This window comes from Oncorhynchus kisutch, linkage group LG24 (genome assembly GCF_002021735.2).
Source record: "Oncorhynchus kisutch isolate 150728-3 linkage group LG24, Okis_V2, whole genome shotgun sequence".
Lineage (NCBI taxonomy): Eukaryota > Metazoa > Chordata > Actinopteri > Salmoniformes > Salmonidae > Oncorhynchus > Oncorhynchus kisutch.
Window position 1 is genome coordinate 1,149,776 of NC_034197.2, and position 20,358 is coordinate 1,170,133.

A 20,358-nucleotide genomic window follows, 5' to 3' on the forward strand; every position below is an offset into this window, starting at 1 on the left:
TCTGGAGCAACGAACCGCCCTTGCTGTCTCTGCCTGGCCGGTTCCCCTCTTTCCACTGGGATTCTCTGCCTCTAACCCTATTACAGGGGCTGAGTCACTGGCTTGCTGGGGCTCTCTCATGCCGTCCCTGGAGGGCGTGCATCACCTGAGTGGGTTGATTCAATGTTGTGGTCATCCTGTCTGGGTTGGCGCCCCCCCCTTGGGTTGTGCCGTGGCGGAGATCTTTGTGGGCTATACTCAGCCTTGTCTCAGGATGGTAAGTTGGTGGTTGAAGATATTCCTCTAGTGGTGTGGGGGCTGTGCTTTGGCAAATTGGGTGGGGTTATATCCTTCCTGTTTGGCCCTGTCTGGGGGTGTCCTCGGATGGGGCCACAGTGTCTCCTGACCCCTCCTGTCTCAGCCTCCAGTATTTATGCTGCAGTAGTTTATGTGTCGGGGGGCTAGGGTCAGTTTGTTAGATCTGGAGTACTTCTCCTGTCCTATTCGGTGTCCTGTGTGAATCTAAGTGTGCGTTCTCTAATTCTCTCCTTCTCTCTTTCTTTCTCTCTCTCGGAGGACCTGAGCCCTAGGACCATGCCCCAGGACTACCTGACATGATGACTCCTTGCTGTCCCCAGTCCAGCAAGTGTGGTGTATAATACCACCACACCACAATATTACACCACTACAATACTAAATGTATAATACCACGATACCACAATATTACACCACTACATATCAACAATACTAAATCTATAATACCACCATACCACAATATTACACCACTACATATCTACAATTCTAAATGTATAGTACCACAATATTACACCACTACATATCAACAATACTAAATCTATAATACCACAATACCACAATATTACACCACTCCATTTCAACAATACTAAATGTATAGTACCACAATATTACACCACTACATATCTACTATACGAAATGTATAATACCACAATATTACACCACTACATATCTACAATACTAAATGTAAAATACCACCACACCACAATATTACACCACTACATATCTACAATACTAAATGTATAATACCACCACACCACAATATTACACCACTACATTTCTACAATACTAAATGTATAATACCACAATATTACACCACTACATATCTACAATACTAAATGTATAATACCACAATATTACACCACTACATATCTACAATACTAAATGTATAATACCACCATACCACAATATTACACCACTCCATATCTACAATACTAAATGTATAATACCACCATACCACAATATTACACCACTCCATATCTACAATACTAAATGTATAATACCACCACACCACAATATTACACCACTACAATACTAAATGTATAATACCACCACACCACAATATTACACCACTACAATACTAAATGTATAATACCACCATACCACAATATTACACCACTACATATCTACAATACTAAATGTATAATACCACCACACCACAATATTACACCACTACAATACTAAATGTATAATACCACCACACCACAATATTACACCACTACACATCTACAATACAAAATGTATAATACCACCACTCCACATCTACAATACTAAATGTATAATACCACCATACCACAATATTACACCACTACACATCTACAATACTAAATGTATAATACCACCACACCACAATATTACACCACTACCTATCTACAATACTAAATGTATAATACCACCAAACCACAATATTACACCACTACATATCTACAATACTAAATGTATAATACCACCACACCACAATATTACACCACTACATATCTACAATACTAAATGTATAATACCACAATATTACACCACTACATATCTACAATACTACATGTATAATACCACCACACCACAATATTACACCACAACAATACTAAATGTATAATACCACCACACCACAATATTACACCACTACAATACTAAATGTATAATACCACCATACCACAATATTACACCACTACAATACTACATGTATAATACCACAATATTACACCACTACATATCTACAATACTAAATGTATAATACCACCATACCACAATATTACACCACTCCATATCAACAATACTAAATGTATAATACCACCATACCACAATATTACACCACTACATATCTACAATACTAAATGTATAATACCACCATACCACAATATTACACCACTCCATATCTACAATACTAAATGTATCATACCACCATACCACAATATTACACCACTACACATCTACAATACTAAATGTATAATACCACAATATTACACCACTACACATCTACAATACTAAATGTATAATACCACCATAACACAATATTACAATGTAGGTGTGTATAGAGTCTGTGTGCTAGAATTTTTGTGTGTCTGTGTGGTTGTCTCTTCATTGTCCCCACTGTTCCATAAGGTGTATTTTATTTGTTTTTGAAATCTGATTCTACTGCAGCGTCAGATACCTGATATAGAATAGAGTTCCAGGTAGTCATGGCTCTATGTAGTACTGTGCGCCTCCCATAGTCTGTTCTGGACTTGGGAATTGTGAAGAGACCTCTGGTGGCATGTCTTGTGGGGTATGCATGGGTGTCCGAGCTGTGTGCCAGTAATTTAAACAGACAGCGTGGTGCACTCAGCTTGTCAATACTTCTTACGAAAACAAGTTGTGATGGAGTCAATCTCTCCTCCACTTGAGCCATGAGAGATTGACATGCCTATTATTAATGTTATCTCTCTGTGTACTTGTAAGGGCCAGCCCTGCTGCCCTGTTCTGAGACAGTTGTAATTCTCTTAAATCCCTCTTTGTGGCACATGACTGAACAGTAATCCAGATGCGACAAAACTAGGGCCTGTAGGACCTGCCTTGTTGATAGTAATGTTAAGAAGGTAGAAACTAGGGCCTGTAGGACCTGCCTTGTTGACAGTGCTGTTAAGAAGGTAGAAACTAGGGCCTGTAGGACCTGCCTTGTTGATAGTAATGTTAAGAAGGTAGAAACTGGGGCCTGTAGGACCTGCCTTGTTGATAGTAATGTTAAGAAGGTAGAAACTGGGGCCTGTAGGACCTACCTTATTGACAGTGCTGTCTAGACGGTAGAAACTAGAGCCTGTAGGACCTGTCTTGTTGATAGTGTTGTTAAGAAGGTAGAAACTAGGGCCTGTAGGACCTGCCTTGTTGATAGTGCTGTTAAGAAGGTAGAAACTAGGGCCTGTGGGACCTGTCTTGTTGATAGTGCTGTTAAGAAGGTAGAAACTAGGGCCTGTGGGACCTGCCTTGTTGATAGTGCTGTTAAGAAGGTAGAAACTAGGGCCTGTGGGACCTGCCTTGTTGATAGTGCTGTTAAGAAGGTAGAAACTGGGGCCTGTAGGACCTACCTTATTGACAGTGCTGTCTAGACGGTAGAAACTAGAGCCTGTAGGACCTGTCTTGTTGATAGTGTTGTTGAGAAGGTAGAAACTAGGGCCTGTAGGACCTGCCTTGTTGATAGTGTTGTTATGAAGGTAGAAACTAGGGCCTGTAGGACCTGCCTTGTTGATAGTGCTGTTAAGAAGGTAGAAACTAGGGCCTGTGGGACCTGCCTTGTTGATAGTGCTGTTAAGAAGGTAGAAACTAGGGCCTGTAGGACCTGCCTTGTTGATAGTGCTGTTAAGAAGGTAGAAACTAGGGCCTGTAGGACCTGCCTTGTTGATAGTGCTGTTAAGAAGGTAGAAACTAGGGCCTGTGGGACCTGCCTTGTTGATAGTGTTGTTGAGAAGGTAGAAACTAGGGCCTGTAGGACCTGCCTTGTTGATAGTGTCGTTGAGAAGGTAGAAACTAGGGCCTGTAGGACCTGCCTTGTTGATAGTGTTGTTAAGAAGGTAGAAACTAGGGCCTGTGGGACCTGCCTTGTTGATAGTGCTGTTAAGAAGGTAGAAACTAGGGCCTGTGGGACCTGCCTTGTTGATAGTGCTGTTAAGAAGGTAGAAACTAGGGCCTGTGGGACCTGCCTTGTTGATAGTGCTGTTAAGAAGGTAGAAACTAGGGCCTGTGGGACCTGCCTTGTTGATAGTGTTGTTAAGAAGGTAGAAACTAGGGCCTGTGGGACCTGCCTTGTTGATAGTGCTGTTAAGAAGGTAGAAACTAGAGCCTGTAGGGCCTGCCTTGTTGATAGTGCTGTTAAGAAGGTAGAAACTAGGGCCTGTGGGACCTGCATTGTTGATAGTGTTGTTAAGAAGGTAGAAACTAGGGCCTGTGGGACCTGCCTTGTTGATAGTGCTGTTAAGAAGGTAGAAACTAGGGCCTGTGGGACCTGCCTTGTTGATAGTGTTGTTAAGAAGGTAGAAACTAGGGCCTGTAGGACCTGCCTTGTTGATAGTGCTGTTAAGAAGGTAGAAACTAGGGCCTGTGGGACCTGCCTTGTTGATAGTGTTGTTAAGAAGGTAGAAACTAGGGCCTGTGGGACCTGCCTTGTTGATAGTGCTGTTAAGAAGGTAGAAACTAGGGCCTGTGGGACCTGCCTTGTTGATAGTGTTGTTAAGAAGGTAGAAACTAGGGCCTGTGGGACCTGCCTTGTTGATAGTGTTGTTAAGAAGGTAGAAACTAGGGCCTGTAGGACCTGCCTTGTTGATAGTGTTGTTAAGAAGGTAGAAACTAGGGCCTGTGGGACCTGCCTTGTTGATAGTGTTGTTAAGAAGGTAGAAACTAGGGCCTGTGGGACCTGCCTTGTTGATAGTGTTGTTAAGAAGGTAGAAACTAGGGCCTGTGGGACCTGCCTTGTTGATAGTGTTGTTAAGAAGGTAGAAACTAGGGCCTGTGGGATCTGCCGTGTTGATAGTGTTGTTAAGAAGGTAGAAACTAGGGCCTGTAGGACCTGCCTTGTTGATAGTGTTGTTAAGAAGGTAGAAACTAGGGCCTGTAGGACCTGCCTTGTTGATAGTGTTGTTAAGAAGGTAGAAACTAGGGCCTGTAGGACCTGCCTTGTTGATAGTGTTGTTAAGAAGGTAGAAACTAGGGACTGTGGGACCTGCCTTGTTGATAGTGTTGTTAAGAAGGTAGAAACTAGGGCCTGTAGGACCTGCCTTGTTGATAGTGTTTAAGAAGGCAGAGCAGCGCTTTATTATGGACAGACTTCTCCCCATCTTAGCAACTGTTCAATCAAAATGTTTTGACCAGGACAGTTTACAATCCAGGGTTACTCCAAGCAGTTTAGTGATCTCAATTTCCACCATATTCATTACAATATTTTGTTGACGTTTAGGGTTTAGTGAATGATTTATCCCAAATACAATGCTTTCAGTTTTAATCATTTGGAAAGTGTACCAAAAAAAGTGTCAAGAAGACTTGAGGCTGTGGTCACTGCAAAAGGTGCTTCAACAAAGTACTGAGAAAAGGGTTTGAATACTTATGCAAAATGTAATATTTACGTTTTTTATTTTTAATACATTTGCAAAAATGCCTACAAACCTGTTTTTGCTTTGTCATTATAGGGTATTGTGTGTAGATTGATGAGGGGAAAAACATAACAAAATGTGGACAAAGTCAAGGGGACTGAATACTTTCCAACAGCAGACTATGATCGATAATGTCAAAAGTGGCACTGAAGTCAACAAAACAGCCCCCACAATATTTTTAGTATCAATATCTCTCAGCCAATCTGTTGTCAATTTGTTCACTGTACTAGCATTACATCTGGTCAAACACATTTTCTTTCCAAAAGCTTAAAAAGCATTCATGAAATAGTCTGATTGGTCTGCTATTTCAATCAAATCACATATTCTTGGTCACATACACTGCTACGCCATCTTGGATGAGCCTAGAATGTTATCTGCAAATCAAATCAAATCAGCAGATGTTAATGTGAGTGTAGCGAAATGCTTGCGCTTCTAGTTCCGACCATGCAGTAATATCAACCAAGTAATCTAACAATTCCTCAACAACTACCTAATGCACACAAATCTAAAGGGGTGAATGAGAATATGTACATATAAATATATGGATGAGCGATGGCCGAGTGGCAAGGTGCAGTAGATGTTATAAAATACAGTATATACATGTGAGATGAGTAATGCAAGATATGTAAACATTATTAAAGTGGCATTATTTAAAGTGGCATTGTTTAAAGTGGCCAGAGATTGGGTCTCAATGTAGGCAGCAGCCACTCAATGTCTACCATTCCAGTGTTTAATTGCTATATTGTAATTACTTCGCCACCTGCTCCTTTTCACCCCAGTATCTCTACTTGCACATTCATCTTCTGCACATCTACCATTCCAGTGTTTAATTGCTATATTGTAATTATACCACCATGACCTATTTATTGCCTTAACTCCCTTATATTACCTCATTTGCACTCACTGTATATAGACTTTTTGTTTTCTTTTGTTCTACCGTATTATTGACTGTGTTTTGTCTATTCCATGTGTAACTCTGTGTAACTCTGTATTGTTGTATGTGTCGAATTGCTGTGCTTTATCTTGGCCAGGTCGCAGTTGCAAATGAGAACATGTTCTCAACTAGCCTACCTGGTTAAATAAAGGTGTTCTCAACTAGCCTACCTGGTTAAATAAAGGTGTTCTCAACTAGCCTACCTGGTTAAATAAAGGTGTTCTCAACTAGCCTACCTGGTTAAATAAAGGTGAAATCAAATAAAATAAATAAAATAAAAAATAAATTTGTGATGGCTGTTTAACAGTCTGAAGGCCTTGAGATAGAAGCTGTTTTTCAGTCTCTCGGTCCCAGCTTTGATGCACCTGTACTGACCTCGCCTTCTGTATGATAGTGGGGTGAACAGGGAGTGGCTCGGGTGGTTGTTGTCCTTGATGATCTTTTTGGCCTTCCTGTGACATCGGGTGCTGTAGGTGTCCTGGAGGGCAGGTAGTTTGCCCCCGGTGATGCGTTGTGCAGACCTCACAACCCTCTGGAGAGCCTTACGGTTGTGGGCAGAGCAGTTGCCATACCAGGCGGTGATACAGCCCAACAGGATGCTCTTGATTGTGCATCTGTAAAAGTTTGTGAGTGTTTTTGGTGACAAATTTCAAATTTGTCAAATTTCTTCAGCCTCCTTCTTCATCACGCTGCCTGTGTGGGTGGACCATTTCAGTTTGTCCGTGATGTGTACGCAGAGGAACTTAAAACTTTCTAACCTCTCCACAACTGTCCCGTCGATGTGGATAGAGGGGTGCTCCCTCTGCTGTTTCCTGAATTCCACAATCATCTCCTTTGTTTAGTTGACTTTGAGTGTGAGTTTATTTTCCTGACACCACACTCCGAGGGCCCTCACCTCCTCCCTGTAGGCCATCTCGTTGTTGTTGGTAATCAGGCATACTACTGTAGTGTCGTCCGCAAACTTGATGATTGAGTTGGAGGTGTGCTTGGCCATGCAGTCATGGGTGAACAGGGAGTACAGGAGGGGATGAGATCACACCCTTGTGGGGCCCCAGTGTTGAGGATCAAGGAAGTGGAGGTATTGTTTTCTACCTTCAGCATGTGGGAAAAGCAGACTGGGATAGGGATTGATTATGTCCGTAACGTAATTATGTCCGGTCACCTTGCCATGATTAAAAGCAGTGGTTCACGCTTTCAGTTTTGCGCGAATGCTGTCATCAATCCATGGTTTGTGGTTGGGGAAGATTATAATAGTCACCATGGCTACAACATCACCGATGCAATTGCTAATAAACTCTCTCACCGATACATCAATGTTGTTGTCCGACGCTATCAGGAACATATCCCAGTCCACGTGATCGAAGCAATCTGGAAGTGTGGAATCAGATTGGTTAGATTGGTCGGACCAGCATTGAACAGACCTGAGCACGGGGGTTCCTGTTTTAGTTTCTGTCTATAGGCTGGGAGAAACACAATTTGAGTTGAATATTTGATTTGATCTGAGGGAAAACCTTTCAAGCTTTGGAATGAAGATGCAGGGCTCTTTTCATTTTGTGTGTGTTTTGTGTGTGTGTGTTTGGTGTGTGTGTGTGTGTGTGTGTGTGTGTGTGTGTGTGTGTGTTTGGTGTGTGTGTGTGTGTGTGTCTGTGTGTGTGTGGGGGGGGGGGTGTATTTACTTCATTATCTTAAGTGGACTTTCTGTGGACCCCACCAGCTTGCTCTGACCGTTACGATGGGGCAACACATTTTCATGTAATATTTAAGCAGGGAGTCATGCTGAGACGACAGTCTATGTTGCAGATGAGCCCTGCATGAGCACATCAATAAACAACAATTACATGATACATATATACTGTACACACATCAAATACACAAAACATGAAAAGCAAACACAAGACACAAAAAGCAAGACAAAATCATAAGAAACAAACACATACTTCAGTAAAAAGTCCCTCTAACATTCGCCTGAACTGCCCTGGAGGCACCAATTACACCAACATTGAAGGTCAATAAAACTGAAAGCAGATTTCCCTAACTGTAGAGATGGAAGGGATCTCCAGGGTTAGCCATCCCTGAGTCCTGGTCTGGTATCTTATACTGTATGTCTGAAGGCATCTCCAGGGTTGGACCCTGAGTCCTGGTCTGGTAACTTATACCGTATGTCTGAAGGCATCTCCAGGGTTAGCCATCACTGAGTCTTGGTCTGGTATCTTATACTGTATGTCTGAAGGCATCTCCAGGGTTGGACCCTGAGTCCTGGTCTGATAACTTACACTGTATGTCTGAAGGCATCTCCAGGGTTAGTCATCTCTGAGTCCTGGTCTGGTATCTTATACTGTATGTTTGAAGGCATCTCCAGGTTTAGACATCCCTGAGTCCTGGTCTGGTATCTTGTACTGTATGTCTGAAGGCATCTCCAGGGTTGGACCCTGAGTCCTGGTCTGATAACTTATACTGTATGTCTGAAGGCATCTCCAGGTTTAGCCATCCCTGAGTCCTGGTCTGGTATCTTATACCGTATGTCTGAAGGCATCTCCAGGTTTAGCCATCCCTGAGTCCTGGTCTGGTATCTTATACTGTTTGTCTGAAGGCATCTCCAGGGTTGGACCCTGAGTCCTGGTCTGATAACTTATACTGTATGTCTGAAGGCATCTCCAGGTTTGGACCCTGAGTCCTGGTCTGATAACTTATACTGTATGTCTGAAGGCATCTCCAGGTTTAGCCATCCCTGAGTCCTGGTCTGCTATCTTATACTGTATGTCTGAAGGCATCTCCAGGTTTAGCCATCCCTGAGTCCTGGTCTGGTATCTTATACTGTATGTCTGAAGGCATCTCCAGGGTTGGACCCTGAGTCCTGGTCTGGTATCTTATACTGTATGTCTGAAGGCATCTCCAGGTTTAGCCATCCCTGAGTCCTGGTCTGGTATCTTATACTGTATGTCTGAAGGCATCTCCAGGTTTGGACCCTGAGTCCTGGTCTGGTATCTTATACTGTATGTCTGAAGGCATCTCCAGGGTTGGACCCTGAGTCCTGGTCTGGTATCTTATACTGTATGTCTGAAGGCATCTCCAGGGTTGGACCCTGAGTCCTGGTCTGGTAACTTATACTGTATGTCTGAAGGCATCTCTAGGGTTGGACCCTGAGTCCTGGTCTGGTATCTTATACTGTATGTCTGAAGGCATCTCTAGGGTTGGACCCTGAGTCCTGGTCTGGTATCTTATACTGTATGTCTGAAGGCATCTCCAGGGTTGGACCCTGAGTCCTGGTCTGGTAACTTATACTGTATGTCTGAAGGCATCTCCAGGGTTGGACCCTGAGTCTTGGTCTGGTAACTTATACTGTATGTCTGAAGGCATTTCCAGGGTTGGACCCTGAGTCCTGGTCTGGTATCTTCTGCTGTATGTCTGAAGGCATCTCCAGGTTTAGCCATCCCTGGATGTATCCAGACTTCAAAGAGGACCTACTTTTAGCTGCCCCCTCTTGACATTGTATAGAATTTTTTTTGAGTTAATTTCCTGCAATTCTACACATTTTGCCAGAGGTAGTAGAGAAAATGCTGCATTTTGCAATTGGCCAGAGAAAAGATTTTGACTGAAATAACAAGAGAAAAACTGCTGATGCTCAACCAGATTTAGGAATTGTTACCTTCATATAGACGCTATCGCCATAGTCAATAACCGGAATGAATGTTGACTGAATGATTTGTTTTGTGCTATTTAATGAAGACAGGACCTGTTCCTATAGAAGAAGTCTATTTTATTTCTTCATGTCTTAACGCATCAACATGCACCATCCATATAACATCAGATACATTTTTAAGGGATTTGGAAAATAACACATCATTTGTTTTACTTTGCTGAAGTACCAATTTAGGTTCAACAAAGGCTTTCTGCTGGGCAATAAAGCAGATTGAAGTTCTGGATACAGGTGAAAGTTATACTTTTTTTTTACAGATAAACCAATATTGTTATTGTAAATAATGAAAATAACCAGACCAAAATTGATCCCTGTTCTGTCTAGAAAACCTAATTTAACACCATCAGTAAATACACACTGTGTTCTCTCCTTTAAATAACTTTTGAACCAGCTACACGCAGCCTGGTCCGGGCCATTTGATGAAAGCCTCTGAATAAGTAATGAATGGCGCATTACAGCCTGAATGGGGTCTTTCAGTGGTCAGGTCTAAGTGGGGCCAATTTCAAAGCAGAAAGCATCCGTCTGATAGGATAAAAGATCTCAGGCAGGGAAATGGCTCTACGACAATGAAGCATGAGTGCCTGGCTATGAGGCCCAATTCTCTCTCTCTCCCTCTCTCTGTCTGTCTCTCTCTTTCTCTCTTGGTTGCTGTCTCACTCTCACATACATACACTGTCGCTCTCTCTTGGTTGCTCTTTTCCTCTCTCTGTCGCTGTAGGTCTCTTCTTGTCTCTCTCTCTCTCTCTCTCTCGGTCTCTCTCTGCGCTGCTTTGGTGTTATTTGCGTGAAAAGTGGCAGAGATAATGATGTCTGCTATTTGATAGGGTAAATTGTTTCTAAATGAGGTAATAAGCAGATTGTTTGGACTGGGCGCAGGGACTGGGTCTCTCTCTCTCTCAATTCAATTCAATTCAAGGGGCTTTATTGGCATGGGAAACATGTGTTAACATTGCCAAAGCAAGTGAGGTAGATAATATATAAAGTGAAATAAACAATACAAAGTAACAGTAAACATTACACGTACAGAAGTTTCAAAACAATAAAGACAATCCAAATGTCATATTATATATATACAGTGTTTTAACAATGTACAAATGGTTAAAGGACACAAGATAAAATAAATAAGCATAAATATGGGTTGTATTTCTCTCTCTCTCTCTCTTTATGTAAATTGAGCTCAGGGAGTTGGCACTACAGCTCAACAGAGGACAAAGTGCACCCCTTTTGTTTTGTGCCCTTGGGTTAACCAAGCTTCAAATACTAGATGGTCCATTTGAAAAATGAGATTGCAGGTTATTTTCAAATGTAGAACTGCTTGCCTATCACTGCCACTCTTGCCGTTTCACTGTCAACATGTTCTCAAACTGCACACTGTTTGTTGGACTCCAAGAGAAGGAAATAGAGAGATGGAGAAACATTCAGCAGAGAGAGAGAGAGAGAAAGAGATAGAGGGACACAGGGTTAAAGAGCAAGATAGAGAGAGAGCGTGGTATGTGTGAGTGTATGTGTGAGCTCTCTGTTGCGTGGCGAGCAGAAGTAGCTGGCAGGACGCTAAGTACTTGATGCTGTTTTGACAAACGGCTTAAGAGCATCTTGAGAAATGAGGGCTGTGAGGTTCAGAGGTCAATCAATGGGCTCTCTGAATGGCTGGGGTCTAAGAGGAAGGAAGCCCCCTCCCTATCTGTGCAGAGACTGGGCAGGCGCCAAATGACTGATAATTAACTGGTCTCTATAAATGGAGGCTCTGTTTTCCCCAGGGCACTATTACAACATGACATTGTCCAGGACCATTCACCGCCCACCTCCCTCCATCCCTCCCTACCACTCTATTCCCTCCCTCCACGATATATATGTATATATATCTATGCTGTGTGTGTGTATAGCCGAATCAGCACATTTGAGTGTGTGTGTGTGTATGTGTCGTTACGAAGGCCTATGCAAGGCATGAGTGCGTTTTGATTGCCAAACAAGGAGGAATAAATCAGGTGGGAAGGACGTGATGTCATTATTGGTTGATTGGGTGGAGTAGGCCTCTGTCAGCGGTATAGAGGGATGGAGGAAAGAAGAGGAAGGGCTTACCTGTAGGGCTGCTCCCCTGTGTGTGTCCGTAAGTGCCTGGTAAGATTAGCTGACCTGGGGAAGATCTTCCCACAGTACCTAGAGAGAGAGAGAGCGCGAGAGAGCCCGAGAGAGAGAGAGATGGGGGAGCGGGAAAGTGAGAGAGAGATGGGGGAGCGGGGAAAGTGAGAAAGAGATGGGGGATTGGGGAGAGAGAGAGAGAGAGATGGGGGAGCGGGGAGAGAGAGAGATGGGGGAGCGGGGAAAGTGAGAGAGAGATGGGGGAGTGGGGGAAAGTGAGAGAAAGATGGGGGAGCGGGGAGAGAGAGAGAGAGATGGGGGAGCGGGCAGAGAGAGAGAGATGGGGGAGCGGGGAAAGTGAGAAAGAGATGGGGGAGCAGGGAGAGAGAGAGAGAGATGGGGGAGCGGGGAGAGAGAGAGAGAGAGAGAGAGAGAGAGATGGGGGAGCGGGGGAAAGTGAGAGAGATGGGGGAGCGGGGAAAGTGAGAGAGAGATGGGGGAGCGGGGAGAGAGAGAGAGATGGGGGAGCGGGTAGAGAGAGAGATATGGGGGAGTGGGACAGTGAGAGAGATGGGGGAGCGGGGTAAGTGAGAGAGAGATGGGGGAGCGGGGAGAGAGAGAGCGAGAGAGAGATGAGAGAGAGAGGGGAGTGGAGACAGTGAGAGAGAGAGAGAGAGAGAGAGAGAGAGAGAGAGAGAGAGAGAGAGAGAGGGGAGCGGGGAGAGAGAGAGAGAGAGAGAGAGAGAGAGAGAGAGAGAGAGAGAGAGAGAGAGAGGAGCGGGGAGAATGAGAGAGTGAGAGAGAGAGTGTGTGTGAGAGAGAGAAAGAGAGAGAGAGAGAGAGATGGGGGAGTGGGGAAAGTGAGAGAGATGGGGGGCAGGGAAGGGGGAGTAAGAGATGGGGGAGCGGGGAAAGTGGGAGAGAGAGGGAGAGAGATGGGGGAGTAGGCAAGGGTGAGAGAGAGAGAGATGGGGAGCGTGGAAAGTGAGCGAGAAAGAGAGCATGGCTTGAATATCTTATGTTGATCCCATATACTTTTTTTTGAAGTTGACAAACTAAACTCTCTGGTGGGTACCTGCAGGTGTAGCGCTCCTTGCCTTAGCGGAGGGTGGCGTCGGAGAGGGAGGGCGGCGGAGAGATAGGGCGGTGGAGAGAGGAAGTTGACAAACTAAACTGTCTGGTGGGTACCTACCTGCAGGTGTAGCGCTCCTTGCTTTTGCAGAGGATGGCGGCGGAGAGGGAGGGCGGCGGAGAGGGAGGGCGGCGGAGAGAGGAAGTTGACAAACTAAACTGTCTGGTGGGTACCTACCTGCAGGTGTAGCGCTCCTTGCCTTTGCAGAGGATGGCGGCGGAGAGGGAGGGCGGCGGAGAGGGAGGGCGGTGGAGAGGGAGGGCGGCAGAGAGGGAGGGCGGCGGAGAGGGAGGGCGGCGGAGAGGGAGGGCGGCGGAGAGAGAGGGCGGCGGAGAGAGGAAGTTGACAAATTAAACTGCCTGGTGGGTACCTACCTGCAGGTGTAACGCTCTTTGCCTTTGCGGAGGATGGCGTCAGAGAGGGAGGGCGGCGAGCGGAATTTGAAGAGTGGGTGGGCCGAGTGCTGCAGCAAGTTGGGCGAAGCATCCAGTTTGAGAGCGCCAAAGCTCTCCAGCTTCTCCGTCATGCTCTCCATGGCTGACATCTGAGGTAAAGAAGGTGTACCATGGTAAAGATACTGTAGCTGTAGATAGGGGAAAATGTACAATCACGTTTTAGTAACGAACTTAACTGTTTCTCAACAAATCAACAAATTGTATTTGTCACATGCGCCAAATCCAACAGGTGTAGACCTTACAGTGAAATGCTTACTTACCTTAACCAACAATGCAGTTCAAGAAATATATTGAAGAAAGTATGTACTAAATAAACTAAAGTAAAAATAGAAAGTAACAATAAAATAACAATAACGAGGCTATATACAGGGGGCCCGGTACCGAGTCAATGTGCAGGGGTACAGGTTAGTCGAGGTCATTTGTACATGTAGGTAGGGGTAAAGTGACTGCATAGATAATAAACAGCGAGTAGCAGCAATGTAAAAAGAAGCGGGGAGAGATGCCAAGGGTGCCAATTTAAATTTTTGATTTGGCCCTCCGGTATCGCTTGCCGTGTGGTAGCAGAGAGAACAGGCTATGACTTGGGTGACTGGAGTCTTTGACAATTTTTGGAACTTCCTCTGACACTGCCTGGTATAGAGGTCCTGGATGGCAGGAAGCGTGCCCTCTTCACAACTGTCTTAGTGTGATTGGACCATGATAGTTTGTTGGTGATGTGGACTCCAAGGAACTTGAAACTCTCGAACCGATCCATTGCAGCCCTGTCGATATTAATGGGGACCTGTTTGGCCCTCCTTTTCCTGCAGTCCACGATCATCTCCTTTGTCTTGCTCACATTGAGGGAGCGGTTGTTGTCCTGGCACCACACTGCTAGGTTTCTGACCTCCTCCCTATAGGCAGTCTCATCGTTGTCGGTGATCAGGCAAACCAGTGTTGTGTCTTCAGCAAAAAATATATATACCCCTTTTACCCCTGTTCTATTTTCTTATACCTAAAATGTCTATTTACAACGCAACTATGGGTATTCAGACACGGTCCCTGTGTGTGTGTGTGTGTGTGTGTGTGTGTATGTGTGTGTGTGTGTGTGTGTGTGTACCTGTGGATGGAAGAGAAGCGAATTGGCCCTCAGGAACTTCTCCTTCAAAGCTCCAACAGGGTCCAGTAACTTCCTCTTTTCCACCCTGCTGGACAGCAAGGACCAGGGTTACGTATGAAGGTCAGAGGTCAACTGTGGTCTACTTCACACAATACATTCCCATGTTCCAATATAAAATCATTGCTATGGGTGCGTGTCGGTGGCAGGGAAGTCAGGAAAAGGAACTCGGTATAAACGGAGTCGTTTAATAAGTGCTCAAACAAATATATATAAGTGGGTACAAATCCCGTCGCACACCGACACATGACTTGCACATAACATACAATAAAACTATCTCCGACAAGGACATGAGGGGAAGCAGAGGGTTGAATACACAACATGTAATTCATGGGATTGGGACCAGGTGTGAAGGAAGACAAGACAAAACCAATGGAAAATGAAAAATGGATCAGTGATGGCTAGAAGGTCGGTGACGTCGACCTCTGAACAAGTCGTGACAATCATTATAATATTGATAATGAAATGTGCCACTAATCATACACTTTGATCCAAGGCAACTTACAGTTAAGGGCACAGTGAGTTCATACATTTTTAATATGTGTATGTCCCCTGTGGGGATTGAACCCACTATGCACTTGGTGGTGTTCTTGTTTGGACATTGGAACATAGCCCTTTTCTCTTATTTCATGATTGGAAAAGTTCAGTCTGAACACTGACATAGAGATTTGGAAATATTATATTAATATTGCATGTATAGTGGGGTCTGAAATTATTGACACCATTGATAAAGAAAAGGAAAAATAATAATAATTATTTGCCCTCAGAACAGGCTCATTTCATCGGGGTAGGGACACTACAAGGTGTCGAAAGCATTCCACAGGGATGCTGGCCAATGTTGACTCCAATGCTTCCCACAGTTGTGTCAAGTTGGCTGGATGTCCTACTGCCATACCCCCATACCCTGTTCAAAGGCACTTAAATATTTTGCCTTTCCCATTCACCCTCTGAATGGCACACAATCCATGTCTCATTTGTCTCAAGACTTAAAAATCTTTCTTTAACCTGTCCCCTCCCCTTTCGCTTGGATTCACCTGGTCAGTCTGTCATGGAAAGAGCGGGTGTTGTGACTCCATACTCAGCGTACATTGTATCCTAAAAATATGGGAAATTACTTTATACTGATAGATTTACACAGAGAAAGGGATCTTGTTTAAAAGGAAATTTCACACGTTAATTTGGCCTAATTTTTGGGGGGCATGCTGGGAACTGCACCTGCTGATTTCACCTAGTTTTTACTTGTCTTGCTTCTCAAGACATTCCGGCGGCCATGACAGGAGCCAAACGCGAGTTGGCTTGGGGGTGTGATTTGATGTTTCTTGGGTGTGTCCTTGCCACCACCAAGACACACATCCGTCAGAGCCTTGCCCTCAGGTTGAGTTCAATAACTACAGGCAGATGTATGGTGAGATGCCGGAGGAAGCTTTGCATAGGTCAGTGGTCTACAAGGTAATATAAGAATGAAATTGATGAGTTTATGTAGATATTCTAAACTAAGTGTTTTGATAATCTTCAAATGTAGTAACAGGTCGATGTAGAATTAACCCTTTACATCCCGTGTCAAACTCACTCCACAGAGAGCTGAGTGCCTGGGTTTTTTCGCTCTGCACCTTGGTACTTGATTGATGAATTAAGGTCACTAATTAGTAAAGAACTCCACTCATCTGGTTGTCTGGGTCTTAATTGAAAGGACAAAACTAGAACCTGCAGACACTAGGCCCTCCATGGAATGAGTTTGACACCCCTGCTTTACATAATACCATAGAATCAGTGTTCTGCTAATAAAACAAGGTGAACCTTTCACATTTCATTGTCATTCCCAGCCGATACAGATACTGTGCCTATCTGCATTTTGTCTGGTGGTAATGGGGCTACCTTGGCTAACATGTCAGAGTGGTCATATCTCCCTGTGCGGTGTCTTGTATACAATAGGATTTTCCTGATCTGGGTGAGGAATACACAGGGTTTCTCTCTCCCCATATTTACTGATACCATTCAATTCAACCATATAAAAAGACAAGTAAAAGTTGTGTCTAGTCAAATTTTAATGTTGAGTGCCCGGGTCCCTCTCTATTCAGAGACATCAGTATCAAGCCCATATGTCAGTCTGGACTTCATCACATCATCTTGCAAGTCTCCATGTGCTGCTCCATAGATGCATCTGTGAACACATACACATATAGTCACTGTTCTATTACCAATGTCAGTTAGGAAAGGTGATATCTGACAAACAAACATATACTATGTTGAAGATTGAACAGGTCAGACTAAACCTACCTAACTCTGGTCTACCCATCGGCGACCGTTGGTGAGCAGACAAGAGGTGAGGCCTTTAAGGCGCCATATTGATAGGTACGGCAGTGTAGATCAGCTCCTGGCCACTCAAAGATACGGGTCGGCCAAACACAAACAGAGCACTGACTACCTGATCACTGGTGGTTATGATTAGCACGGTGGAACCAACCTGATCACTGGTGGTTATGATTAGCACGGTGCAACCAACCTGATCGCTGGTGGTTATGATTAGCACGGTGGAACCAACCTGATCACCGGTGGTTATGATTAGCAAGGTGGAACCAACCTGATCACCGGTGGTTATGATTAGCAAGGTGGAACCAACCTGATCACTGGTGGTTATGATTAGCACGGTGCAACCAACCTGATCGCTGGTGGTTATGATTAGCACGGTGGAACCAACCTGGTCACTGGTGGTTATGATTAGCACGGTGCAACCAACCTGATCGCTGGTGGTTATGATTAGCACGGTGGAACCAACCTGGTCACTGGTGGTTATGATTAGCACGGTGGAACAAATCTGATCACTGGTGGTTATGATTAGCACGGTGGAACCAACCTGATCACTGGTGGTTATGAATAGCACAGTGGAAGTAACCTGATCACTGGTGGTTATGAATGGCACGGTGGAACCAACCTGATCACTGGTGGTTATGATTAGCACGGTGGAAACAACCTGATCGCTGGTGGTTATGATTAGCACGGTGGAACCAACCTGATCAGATCACTGGTGATTATGAATAGCACGGTGGAACCAACCTGATCGCTGGCGGTTATGATTCGCACGGTGGAACCAACCTGATCACTGATGGTTATGATTAGCAAGGTGGAACCAACCTGATCACTGGTGGTTATGATTAGCATGGTGGAACCAACCTGATCACTGGTGGTTATGATTAGCACGGTGGAACCAACCTGATCACTGGTGGTTATGATTAGCATGGTGGAACCAACCAGATCACTGGTGGTTATGATTAGCACGGAGGATCCAACCTGATCACTGGTGGTTATGAATAGCACGGTGGAACAAACCTGATCGCTGGTGGTTATGATTAGCACGGTGGAACCAACCTGATCGCTGGTCGTTATGATTATCACAGTGGAACCTACCTGATCATTGGTGGTTATGATTAGCATGGTGGAACCAACCAGATTACTGGTGGTTATGATTAGCACGGTGGATCCAACCTGATCACTGGTGGTTATGAATAGCACGGTGGAACAAACCTGATCGCTGGTGGTTATGATTAGCACGGTGGAACCAACCTGATCGCTGGTCGTTATGATTATCACAGTGGAACCTACCTGATCATTGGTGGTTATGATTAGCACGGTGGAACCAACCTGATCGCTGGTGGTTATGATTAGCACGGTGGAACCAACCTGATCGCTGGTGGTTATGATTAGCACAGTTGAACCAACCTGATCGCTGGTGGTTATGATTAGCACAGTGGAACCAACCTGATCGCTGGTGGTTATTATTAGCACGGTGGAACCAACCTGATCACTGGTGGTTATTATTAGCACGGTGGAACCAACCTGATCACTGGTGGTTATGAATAGCACGGTGGAACCAACCTGATCGCTGGTGGTTATGATTAGCACGGTGGAACAAACCTGATCACTGGTGGTTATTATTAGCACGGTGGAACCAACCTGATCATGATGGTTATGATTAGCACGGTGGAACCAACCTGATCACTGGCGGTTATGATTAGCACGGTGGAACCAACCTGATCGCTGGTGGTTTTGATTAGCACGGTGGAACAAACCTGATCACTGGTGGTTATTATTAGCACGGTGGAATCAACCTGATCACTGATGGTTATGATTAGCACGGTGGAACCAACCTGATCACTGGTGGTTATGATTAGCACAGTGGAATCAACCTGATCACTGGTGGTTATGATTAGCACGGTGGAACCAACCTGATCACTGGTGGTTATGATTAGCACGGTGGAACAAACCTGATCACTGGTGGTTATTATTAGCACGGTGGAACCAACCTGATCACTGATGGTTATGATTAGCACGGTGGAACCAACCTGATCGCTGGTGGTTATGATTAGCACGGTGGAACCAACCTGATCACTGGTGGTTATGATTAGCATGGTGGAACCAACCTGATCGCTGGTGGTTATGATTATCACGGTGGAACCAACCTGATCGCTGGTGGTTATGATTAGCACGGTGGAACCAACCTGATCACTGGTGGTTATGATTAGCACGGTGGAACAAACCTGATCACTGGTGGTTATTATTAGCACGGTGGAACCAACCTGATCACTGATGGTTATGATTAGCACGGTGGAACCAACCTGATCGCTGGTGGTTATGATTAGCACGCTGGAACCAACCTGATCGCTTTATTCACAGTTCTATTTCACTTCAGATATCATGATATGCATACACAGGCATACACACATAAATCAGACTGGTTCCAAGAGGCTAGGTTATCAAGGTGAATTGGGACAAAACTCGAACATGTTTTGACCTTTGACCAGGTAAAATGTCACCAACCTGATTCAAGTGTCCTCCCTGTTCCATTTATAGGAATGCTCACAGCGAGGGGCATGTCTGTGTGATGCTGAGGGTCCCCTTGCTGGTCTTCTCTATGTTGCATGTTCTGCTGCAAACTGGCAATCTCTCAAACAACTGCAGCAGGCAATCCTCATAAACAATGTCCTTTATCTTATGAGGTAGTGTTGACTGGCAGGGCCTTTGACATGGTGATACAAGAGACAGCCATGTGGTAAATTACATTCTGTTATAAACAAAGCACAAAGCTTTCAAATGACAACTACTTGGCTGGGTAATGAACCTACTAGTTTATCACACTGGGTCTTTTTTAGACAACTTTTCACAAAACACACTTTACCATTGTCGATGAAGCCTTCTGTGTCATCAGGGCAGTAACTCAAGATAATTTGAGGTAGTCACTAGTTACCACAGCAAATGTAATAAAGGCTGCCTATTTCTATAATTTCTCTTCCATAACCACACTGCTATCCTTATGCCTAACCCTAGACTTACATTAAGACCAAAAAGCTCATTTTTGTTTTCATACATTTTTACGATATAGCCAGTTCTGTCTTTGGGGATGTGGTAACTAGTGGAAAGCCAAAGATACGCTTTACAGACTGTAGCTCCAGATTGGTTTAGATTCAGGCCGCTGACGCCGTAATGGTTATTTGTTCACTGTATTAATCAG

The 20,358-nt window shown here is 44.5% G+C and overlaps 1 protein-coding gene across 1 annotated transcript in view; it reads right to left on the reverse strand.

Annotated features, from left to right (window-relative positions):
• The window catches only part of LOC109883894 (histone-lysine N-methyltransferase PRDM16-like), a 76,421-nt gene that overhangs the window by 37,742 nt on the left and 18,321 nt on the right, over positions 1 to 20,358 (reverse strand). Inside the window, exons 7-9 of the mRNA XM_031804331.1 lie at positions 14,796 to 14,890; positions 13,619 to 13,788; positions 12,113 to 12,190 (exon numbers count right to left, since the gene is read on the reverse strand). Coding sequence (XP_031660191.1) covers positions 12,113 to 12,190; positions 13,619 to 13,788; positions 14,796 to 14,890 — 343 coding nt within the window. The remainder of the gene's footprint in view (positions 1 to 12,112; positions 12,191 to 13,618; positions 13,789 to 14,795; positions 14,891 to 20,358) is intronic.